This window comes from Lactuca saligna, chromosome 5, assembly GCF_052625555.1.
Source record: "Lactuca saligna cultivar CGN05327 chromosome 5, ASM5262555v1, whole genome shotgun sequence".
Taxonomy (NCBI): Eukaryota; Viridiplantae; Streptophyta; class Magnoliopsida; order Asterales; family Asteraceae; genus Lactuca; species Lactuca saligna.
The window spans coordinates 113,221,320-113,232,522 of NC_136421.1; the positions used below are offsets into that span (position 1 = coordinate 113,221,320).

Below are 11,203 nucleotides of genomic sequence, written 5' to 3' on the forward strand. Positions count from 1 at the left end.
TACTTGTTGGATATACTAACCTGCATTGAAGTTTTTCCGTAATTCCGGGACGAGCGAAGCTTGAGACGCTCATTGTATATGGTTTTTAGTGTAGAAACATTATTCTCGTCGCGCTCCTTTATTATCGAGAGTATGTCATGTGGTGTAACATTCAGATTTGTCAAGTCAGCTACCATTTGTTTCTCGTGTTCTTTTAACCGCCTAGCAAAAGCATGTCTCTCCATATATTGTGCAGGTGAATGGTTATATTGATCACATATCACCCTGAGGGTCCAACCGCCATATTGTTTGATATACGAACCTACCAATTGAAAGTTACAATTGATTGTTTTGGTTCTAGAATTTTTAATTGTTGCTTTGCTTTCGTATTCCCGGCCACGGTCACAAATAAGGGTTATATAAGACACCACGCCATTTTTTGCCTTTGATCTTCTCATCACGATGACATAACCAAGAGAGAATGCAATGTTTTGCACCCATTCCATCAACTCATCACGAGATGTAAACACCTATTTTTTTTTTTTTTTAAAAAATTGTTAACAAATTGTAACACAATGATAAAAAATGTTAATCAACATTTGAATTATACCCGCTTGGTAGAAAACGATGATGTCGTCGTCGTGTTCTCAACGCCGTCATTTAAATTATTTCCGTTGGGTCTCCACATTTTTTGCTAAACACTGCAAAATAAAAAATAATTATAAAAAATAAAATTATATATAAACTATTAATCTAAAAACTAATATGTTTTATAAAAAAAAAAAAAAAAATTAGTGTAAACTAAAAAACGTGAAGCCCATGTTGTAACTTTCAGCCCATTTTTTTTAGCCCAATGTTTAACCCGTCCACATAAATACAAAAGAAAACCCTAAAATTTGTTAGCCTCCACTCCAAAATCTATAGTATCTTTGTCAATCCACGCTCTACACTCTCATTGAAAGCTACTACTCTCCACCCTTTCTCATCGGATTGATCGTCGCCACCATCAGAAACGACGAACCACCATTGTCGTCGTCTCTTTCCTGTCGACCATTGTCGCCGTCTCTTTACCTCCGCCGTCTTCTCCAATTCTTCCTTCATACCGAATCCTGGTATTCGACCATGGTTACTGACATCGCATATGGCATTGACATCGTCAGAGCGACAATTGTAGCATCCGATTTTTGACAGAACTCTCCACTCTCCACTCTTTCTCAATACACATCTGTATACTCGGTATACCACTGTCGGACCACCGGTAAAGGTGAAGATGACAACATTGCAATAAATACTTCAAAAGTATATTTAAGATTTAGAATAGATTATTTACCTAGATTTTGATCTGTTTACTGTTAATTTGTGTTATTAGCTTATAAACTAAGAATTTTTTTTTAACAATCGGTTAGTAGTTGATTTTGAACAAGTTTCAATGTAATCAAATTTAGTTCTTATTAAAAACACAGTCTTCAAAAAAATGGTTAGTGGTTATTTAATTGAAATTTATGATTGTAAAAAAAAAAATTACTCTAAAAGAAAAAAAAATTGGATCTTAAGTGGCAGTTTGAAAAATATTTGAAGTATAATGAGTTTAATTTAAAAGTTAAAATTGTTATTTTGCTTTTTATAAGGGACTATGTTGTAAAATTTTAAAATATACTTTGTTGAAATCTTTATTGAATGTTAAGCAATCGGAAATTCCAATGCAAAAAGTTATTTGATTTTTAAATTGGGTGTCTAAAGAGGTCTAGCAAGCCAGGGTGTGTTCTTAACCAAATAGCCAATTGAATCGGTCAGTCTAATAACCTACTAATTTTATAGAGGATATCCACTCTATTTCTCTCTCACTCTCTAAACCACCGGTCTCCAAGAAACCTTGAACATGCTACCCAAAAATCAAACTCTGCTGCCACCACTCACAGCCACTTTCACAGACTTCCTCAACCACTGCCATTATCTACACTCCATAAATCATTCTATCACTGCCATCACTACCCTAAAGCCGATTGTCGCCACTATCTCTCAAAATTGTATAGGCCTGAAATCCATCACCACTATGTCGGTTCTAACTAGTGGTTTTCCCTCATTTATCTCCCCCATATATACATCCTTTCCAACCCATCGCACCTCTTCGATGCAATAGTCGTTACATCGTCCTCAACACTTTATGTTATATCGACTTCTCTTCCCTCATCTTAATCTGCCCACTATGACCATCATTTTCCATCACCAACACTGACCCTCAAATCGACGGTCTTTTTGATGTTTGCATATGTTGTCTGGACAGGAACATGGCTAAAAAAACTCGAGACGAAGCAAATCTAGGGTTTTTTACTTCTGATTTTGCCAATCCGATCTCAAACTAAACGGTTAGTTTTTTATTTCTTTTCAAGCCCTCATAATCTGTTTTCAAGCTGCTACCTCATTCTCCTCTTCAACCCTCTCTATCTTTTATCAAGATTTTTTTATTTCTTTTTAAATGATTTTGGTCGTAGATCCGGTTCTACACCATAGTCACACCATCGAGGTCTCTAAATAAATTTTGGTTCATTACTTTGCATGTATATCCAGAAAGGAAATCTTACATACTAAATGCTAATTTATCATGTATGCTTTATCTATGTATACCCTTTGTGTATGTGTGAAAAGTTGTTTTCTAACTCATGGCTGTCTTTATTTAGTGTTTGTTCAATTGCAGTGTTGCCACCAATGAACCATTTTGTGGGTTTTGACCATTTTTTGTTTGATTTTTAAATCCCATGCAGGTGTGGTTTGAATCTCAATAGGTGGGTATGTGCATCTTGATTTTGTGGAATTGGTCCAACATTTGTTGTTCTCAGGTAGATGTGGCTTATTTGGATTTCTCAAAATCCATTGGCATATACCACTAAAGAAAGCTCCAACTTCTTACAGGTTCTTATATGATTTTATGAACATTTATTCCCTTTGGCACAAATTTTTTACCTGCATCACTCTAAGAAACCGTGAAATAAGGGACCAATCAGATGAAGGCAGATGAGAATTCATGGCTAGAGGTTAGTTTTTTTTCGGTAATCTTCTATTTTCTTCATTGTTTTTGACATCTAGTTGGATATTTTAATACTGATTTCTCCATTTCTATGCATAAACAAGCCAAAGGTTTAAAAAATAATTGTGTTATCTACACCATCCCTTAACTATTTGTATATGTTACTGAGATGAAACTTTTTTTTCAGTTTGTAGTAATTGTTATATGCCGAAGGTTTTATTATTCTACTTTTATTCTCAACAACAATGGCATCCCTAGCACGATGATAAGTTTTACTATTCTAATATATTACTTGAATTTGATTTATGTCGTTTTCTCATAATGCAAATTGTTTTGTGTAAGTTGTCATTAACTTTATTAAAGTTAATTATTTTTACCATAAATTCAAGAAATTTGACATAATTTTTGTTTTGTGCTTTGGTGCATCTTTAAAAAATATATGAATAAGGGAAAAAGGGACTTTTTATGTCTCTAAGGCTGGAGCGTGTAAGTCTTAAACTAATAAGGGATGGTATGAGTTAATTTTTAAAAATAGAGACTGAATGTGTATTTTGGTACCTGTATGAGTGACGATTCGTATAATTTACTCTTGGTATTATTTGTATTTTTAGCACAAATTGAAAGATATGCAAGTAATTTTGTTAGACTTTTAGCTTTTGATTTTGATCGAATTCTTTATAATCATTTTATTGTTACTAGCTTAAATACACTACATGATTTTGATATACTTTGTTAATTATAATAAAATATGAAAGCTATCATTAAATGTATTAAATATGTTGACAATGAACTACCCCAATTTGGCATAACCTTAATTTGTGCACCCTTCTCAAGACTCAAATATAGTGTTTCAATAGAGATATGGTTTAGTGAGGTTTTCTACGCACCATGAAAAAAAAGGTACAATTCCAAATATACCCTTTACTGATAATGAAAATCACTAACGATTCTAAATATACCCTTTTGGTGATATTCTTAACAAAGTGATTAAGATGGGGTTTGATGGAAATAGGCTTCTCGAGTCACTTTGTAACTGTAATAAATAACTTTTTTTTTTTTTTTTTTTATTTTCATTTTTTGGTCAAAATTTTGCTTTACAACTCTACCCCATGAAAAATTTCAAGAAAAAAGAGCATTAAACTAAATTTGAAAAAGCATATTAAATGAAACTAATATGCTATATTAGACAACAAAATGAAAGTACATTGCGTTTTCTTGCATTTAACCCAATCAGGGGCCAAATACAAGAAATAACAATATTCTTTCATTGTGGTGTCTAATGTAATATATAATTTTACTTTTATTTCTTATTCTTTATTTCTTTCTTATTAAACCACTGTACTTAGAAAACATGGTGATGTTGTGGATAAAATTTATTATAATCAAAATTCAAAAGTAAATTATGTGATTTTGAAAGTAGCGGTTGGAATTAGGTATTCCATTGAGCCAATTTATTTCTGTTTATTGTCAAATTTATTAAAAAAGAAACAGTTACAAATAGAATATCATAGTAAAAAAGTATGTTGGAAAGTATGTTGCTATTATGTGTCAGGAAATGGAAGTATGATGCTATTAAGGAAATGTATGTATGTTGCTATTATGCTATTTTCTGCCATTCGTAAGTTATTATTATCTTTTCTGTAGGATTGTGTGGTGTCATAGTAGATATGAGGAAACTTGAGAATGCATGATGCTTTTGCACTTAGGTTTAAAATGATGGTAGTTTTGATACTCAATGTTTCCAGTGAATTGGTTAATTTGGAGGTCTATAGAAAAGATAATGGTAATTGTGTCTTTTAGGTATTGTTTAAAGATTTGCAAAATCAAGAATCTTTTATATATATATATATATATATATATATATATATATATATATATATATATATATATATATATATATATATATATATATAAAACAAATGATATGCAAATTGTGTCGGCCAAAACAGGAAAACAATGAAAAAACAAGGTTTCTATCTTTATTTTTATGCAAATTTAAAAAGTTAAAAAATAAATGGAAATGGATTGAAAAACTTTGTTTATTTCTCAGCTTCTAATGGAACAATCGAAGATGTATGTCTCCTTATTTCTTTATTTGTTGTACAACCATATGGATGTAGTCCCCATCATTTTGTGTCTTCTTTCTTTTCATTTAATTCATGGATTATAGAAACATGAAATAATTTATAATAGACTTTGTATTTTATAGATTTTGGATGCATGGAGTTGTAATAGGATTGGATAGGAAGACCAACGTGATGCCTGTTAATTGGATTTTTTTTTTATTTGTGCGAAATCTTTATTTATTTATTTAAGACTTATTGAAACAGAGATGTGAATGTCTTTATTAGATAATTTTTTTATTATAAATTGTGAGAAAAGGGTTCTTATGTTCATATTATGTTTATTTGTGTAGTTAGAGAGTTTTGAATATTGTTTTTAACTCACAACTTTCTTTATATCAACCAAAATAACAACATACTCTCACTTTTAACCCATTAAAGCAACATACCTTATAATTAAAACCAGAAACTGTAACCAAAAGCAGTAACTTATGTTCCTTGAAATATAACATGTTTCCGAATGAAAATAATCTTCGTAAAAAACTATTCGCACTCATCGCTTAGCATGGGTAAACGATTAGTGTGTGTATATATATATATATATATATATATATATATATATATATATATATATATATATATATATATATATATATATATCCTAATCTAATAAATAAAAGCATTTTCGCCACGTGGCATTTGTTCAGCCCCTCCGGAACTTATTTTCCCGCTCATTTCCCTTCGACTGCAATTACTAAACTACCCTTCTAAACTTCAAATTAGTCAACAATGTTCATAATCAATCCCGTTGAATTTGCAACAAATTGATTGACTAACTATCATCGGCATAAAGAAGATACCCGATTTAATTCTCGGTTTAACCTATTAACTCCTTTATTTACGCTTAAATCAATTTTCTCTGCTGATGAAACTTAATCCCAATATATCTTCTTAATTTTTCAAAACCATGATCCTGTAAAATCAGGGACGAAATCGAAAGAAATCACATACATATCTTCTTCCTTTCTCTCTCTCTCTCTCTCTCTCACACCTGGATGGGGAGTTCTTGTCTGTGTTCTGTTGCTCATAATTTGATTTGATTTATTGTTGCAGGTCTAAGTAATCTGAAGAATTTTGGTCCAGATTACCTTGAATCGTCGTTAAAACAAACAATTTGCACGGTCACATTTTTTCCTTCGTTCTCGCTACTTTATTGCAACCCTATCTCCCTCATTCTCAAATTCCGATTTCTTCTCCAGGTTCCTCTATTGTAGGAGGTTGGCGGTGGTTCGGTTATATTTTCTTCGTGTGATTTTGGTCTCATCAATCGGTTTAACCAGGTACGGATGTTAACGATGATGGATTCACTTTGAGAATTTATGGTTTGCGAATTCTTCTTATTAAGTTTCTTAATTCATATTAGACTATATGTTTTATGGATTTGTGGGTATATCTGCAAGTTTGTGATTCTTTATTTGGGTAAAATTAATTAGAATTAGGTGGCTTTTAGATGTTGTTTTTGGAAACAGTCGCCATGAGATACGAGGCTTTTTTATTTTTCTTTTGAAATCATTGTGTTCTATGTGTAATCAATTGGCAGATATGGTTTTATGTGTATTTGTGTGTAACTTTGTATATGTCTTTTGTAAAGTGTGATTATGATTAGCTACTTTAAGATTCTCGATCATTGTAAATTTGGATTTGTTGATGGAGTTTTATGTGCTTTACAGCCCTTATGGTAAGGAGTTGATAAAGTATTGTGCATCCTTGATTCATCTTTTGCAATTGTACCAATGTTTAGTGATTGCAACTTTTCTATTCTATATTTTTTCCCAAACTGATGCAAAATTGAAAATGGAGTTTGATTTAACATTTCTTGTAGGATTTTTTCATTATGGAATGAATTTTGAGTTACCATTTGTTTAAATTTGTTTGTGATCCTTTTTTTGCAGCCATAACAATGTTAAAATCTCTATATAAGCGATTGTGTTGTTAATTTTAAACTAGATTAGCAGTTTTTATACATAATAACAATTATATTATAAAATTGGCCATATTGCCCCTACCTGCGTTTTACATGTATTGAAAATTGATCATAAGGTACTTCTTGGATTTTATCTCATAATACACTTGAAGGGTATTTTGGTCATTAATAATGATACTTGGAACATGGTTTATGAAATTGTGTACGTGAAGTCAAAATGGAATTGTATTAAAACATTCCCTTATGGTTCATTTTTTATACAACATATTTCATTTCTTTTTCTATTTTAATATTATTTTGATATATTTTTTACTATAAAGTTAAAAATGCATGTGAGATTAAATTTGTAAAATTTTGATCCTAATACAGAATATATAGTGGATAGGTAAGTAGATAGAAACCTTCGTATGTTTGTTTGGTTTTATCGGAGAAGAGGACATTGCAATGAAGTCCAGATTTTTTAAAAAGTTAAGGTGTTTGTGGTAGTTGTTTATGGGAATCTGAAGTGTTATTTAACATGAATTTTGTATGAGTCAGGTGTATCATTTTGAAAATGCTTTTGCGATGGAAAAAGATTTAATAATAAAAGTTAAATACTTTTGGGTTTTCTCTACATGTAAATATTTTTAGTTATAGTAGTATACATAAATTTCACCATATTTTTAACATTTTATAGTTTAACGAATGTATTTTATTAATGAAATCCATGTATTTTTTATTGAAATTTCCTTATGACCACCAACCACAATGGTTTCTTATTTCTCGATTTGACATTTACCACTATACTATCTACTAATTCCTAATTTTAGTTGGATCCTATTTACTCCATTTATCCCAATAGAGGAGTAAATGCAAAATATAGCAATCTACTTTTGTTTGTTTCTCAAATTAGCATCTTACTTTACCTATATCTTCTTTATAAGCGAATGCAAACTATTCATAGTCTGCGAAAAGAAGCTAATCGATAAAATAATCCATTCACCGAAAATAAATTATTCACTTCCCCGTTACCGACAAAACATCTAATTTTACAAATAAATCTTTATTTTCAAATCTATAATTAATTATTACACTTTGAGGTTTCATATTGAAATTTTTGTTAATCTTTGATTGGATGGAATGGAATTATGAAGGATTGGAATGGACAAGGTAATTAAAAAAAAGGTCGTGTTTAATGAGGGATAAACCTATTATCCTTCGATTTCGATTTTGACATTTTATCCTTCAATTTCGACAAACTATTTTCATTCTAATGTCAATTACAAAATTTTAATTTTATTTTTCTATTCAAGAATTCAAACATTTATTTTAATGTATATCACTTTACTTTCATTTTTCCAATTACCACATTGAACTGTGATGGTAATGTCGACTATAACATTTGACTTTCAATATTTTTCAATTATATCATTCAACTTTCAAGTTGGTGTCAGTTATAACATTTACTTTCATCTTAATATGATGATTATAGCATTTGTATGAAAATTATAGCATTTTTTAGATCGCTTTAGGAAATTTGGTTTTGACTGTGAAGGTTCATAATTAATACTCTTAAAACTTATTTAGTTTTTATTATAAAAGTAATTATGTTGTTTATTCTTGAAAGAAATGTATTTGTTTAAAACTGCAATGTCAAAATTGAACATTTTCACAATATTGTTTTTGGTTTGTTGTGTGGATATGATAATTGATAGGAATTTAGGGGAAAGTTTTAAAATTGACTTTGGAGGCCCTACATTACAAGATACAAGGTTAACAAAATTTGTATGCGTAAAAGGCTTTGTATTTAAATTAGTAAGAATTTATTATATTTGTTAAATATAAGAAAGACCAATATGGATAAAGAAACGGGGTTTACATTTACATGAGAGCAATAAATAATTTCAAAACAATAAAAGTTAAAATTAATAAACATAAGGGGTTTACATTTACATGAGATGAGAGCAGTACATAATTTTTTAAATTTATTGTTTTTTGTTAATCTATTTTTATTACATGCTTATTATATTAAAATTTTCGTATATCAATGTCATTTGCATGATTGATTATCTTTTTTTACACTTTGTTCAAATTTATATCCCTTCGATCAAAATCATTAACTTAATTTAATAAAATTTTAATAAAAATTTAATGTTTCATAATTATTTTTAATTATCAATACTTTTTTTTTATTACCCGTGGTTTCCACGGGTTTTAACCTAGTATATATATATATATATATATATATATATATATATATATATATATATATATATATATATATATATATATATATCACACACACACACAAAATACATATTTATAACATAGAAATATTTATTTACAAACAAAAAACATAATTTTCTATATTTTTTATACATATAAATACATAATTTGGACGCATTGTTTTACGATCTATACATATTTATACTTAAATTTTTTTTAACATATTGACACATTTTTTATACATATGTATTCATAAAACTACAAGTTCGTAGATTTAGATAGAATAAAGTGCATTCCATTAACAACTATGTTCTTTGCCTACTTAGTTAAGTGCTTGTCTTTTGTCATAGACACCTCGTGTTCGAGTGTTGCCCTTTACTTATTTTTTCCTAGTTTCCATGTTTATGGTGAGGTTAAGTATAATATTATTATCCCTAATAAATAAAGCACTTATTGCCACATCATCTTCTCATTGATTTGGATACACGTTATTTTCTAAGCATCTTCTCATTGATTTGGATGCATGTTATTTTCTAATATTGCCACATCATCTTCTCATTGATTTGGATACACGTTATTTTCTAAGCATCTTCTCATTGATTTGGATGCATGTTATTTTCTAACCATTTGACTATTTTTTATTTAATGTATTTCCATATGTTTTTTCATAATGGTTCCAGCTCATTTTAATTGACAACTCACCAATTTTTTTTATTCAAAATAAATATTAAAATCAATTAGAATAATTACCTTAATAAATGTCAGCTATAAGTTTGGTTCCTATAGCGAATCAAGCACTAAATTTAATCTATCACATGCAAATTTCAAATCATTCATAATTTATTTCCAAAACTATGATAATTTCGATATCTTAGCAAGTTTTCTCATATATGGTAATCATTTCCAAAGATATGTATATTTTAAACTGTTCAATCCATTTTACCTCTCATAATCGGGATTACTATGTCGTATTTTGAGATAGTCCTCCTCACATATAGCAACACTTAATGAAGGTTAGATGTTTTAATTGCTATTGAAAATGTACAATACAAATCTATTACTGTTTATAATCATCGAACATATACGATTCTACTTTGTCGTCTACATCATTCCTATAATCCATTCTATCTCTCTGTGTCGACATCTCTCTATGTCGTTTGTTAGTACAATTTAAACTACAACTTTCCATTCATGTTTGATTTTCTTTGAAAAAAAGTATTTTATTTTGCACGATAATTCTAAAAATCAATTTGATTATGAAGTTCATGGTGTGTATGTTTGTAATAAACTCATGTAGATTAGCGTAACACTTGAATCTTGATAAGTTCCTCTTTTAACCTTGCATTATTAATTTGTCCCATTTTAACCATTGAGTTGTACGCGAGGCATACAACGAAGTACGCTTAGCATACAAGTGATGAAGCGAGTACGCGGGGCGTACCAAGTGGTACGTTTATCATACTCATGCGAGGGTGTGATCGGGGTCACGAATGCGTATACGGGCCTAGGGATGGCAACGGGGCGGGTTTGGGACGGGTTTTGGTAATCCCGCCCCCATCCCCGAATATGAAAATCGATCCCATTACCGGCTCAATTCCCAACGGGTATCCATTTACCAAACACTATCGGGTCTGCGGGTATCCCAACGGGGTAACGGGGATCCCCATTTAACATTCAAATTAAAAATAATTTTGATGAAATGAGAATACAAACCATTAGACTTAGTGATGCAAACATAAATTCATATCCAAAATAATTTTGATAATTTACAAAACTACTAAGAGCATACATATTTATTCTGATACATAAGTGGTTACTAGTGACAACAAAAACAATAAAGACACTAGCATTCATAAACCATAATATCACTATTACTCTAAGTAATATGAATAAAAAAATGTCAAAACACTAGCATTACAAATAAACACGAAGCTATCTCAAGAAATT

The 11,203-nt window shown here is 29.9% G+C and overlaps 1 protein-coding gene and 1 long non-coding RNA gene across 3 annotated transcripts in view; one reads left to right on the forward strand and one right to left on the reverse strand.

The window, feature by feature from the left end:
• LOC145045610 (protein FAR1-RELATED SEQUENCE 5-like) overlaps positions 1 to 1,080 on the reverse strand; it is a 58,477-nt gene extending 57,397 nt beyond the window's left edge. Inside the window, exons 1-3 of the mRNA XM_078993935.1 lie at positions 949 to 1,080; positions 590 to 673; positions 21 to 509 (exon numbers count right to left, since the gene is read on the reverse strand). Of these exons, the coding sequence (XP_078850061.1) occupies positions 21 to 509; positions 590 to 673; positions 949 to 1,080 (705 nt within the window). The remainder of the gene's footprint in view (positions 1 to 20; positions 510 to 589; positions 674 to 948) is intronic.
• Positions 1,081 to 1,733: 653 nt separating this feature from the next.
• On the forward strand, positions 1,734 to 6,831 carry LOC145048921 (uncharacterized). Of its 2 annotated transcripts, XR_013683111.1 has the most exons (5): positions 1,735 to 2,345; positions 2,742 to 2,816; positions 2,890 to 3,011; positions 6,181 to 6,248; positions 6,327 to 6,831. It is a non-coding gene; the product is annotated as an uncharacterized LOC145048921 (long non-coding RNA). The 2 variants fall into 2 exon arrangements; XR_013683110.1 differs by having other exon boundaries at positions 1,734 to 2,345; positions 2,742 to 3,011.
• The last annotated feature ends 4,372 nt before the right edge of the window (positions 6,832 to 11,203 follow it).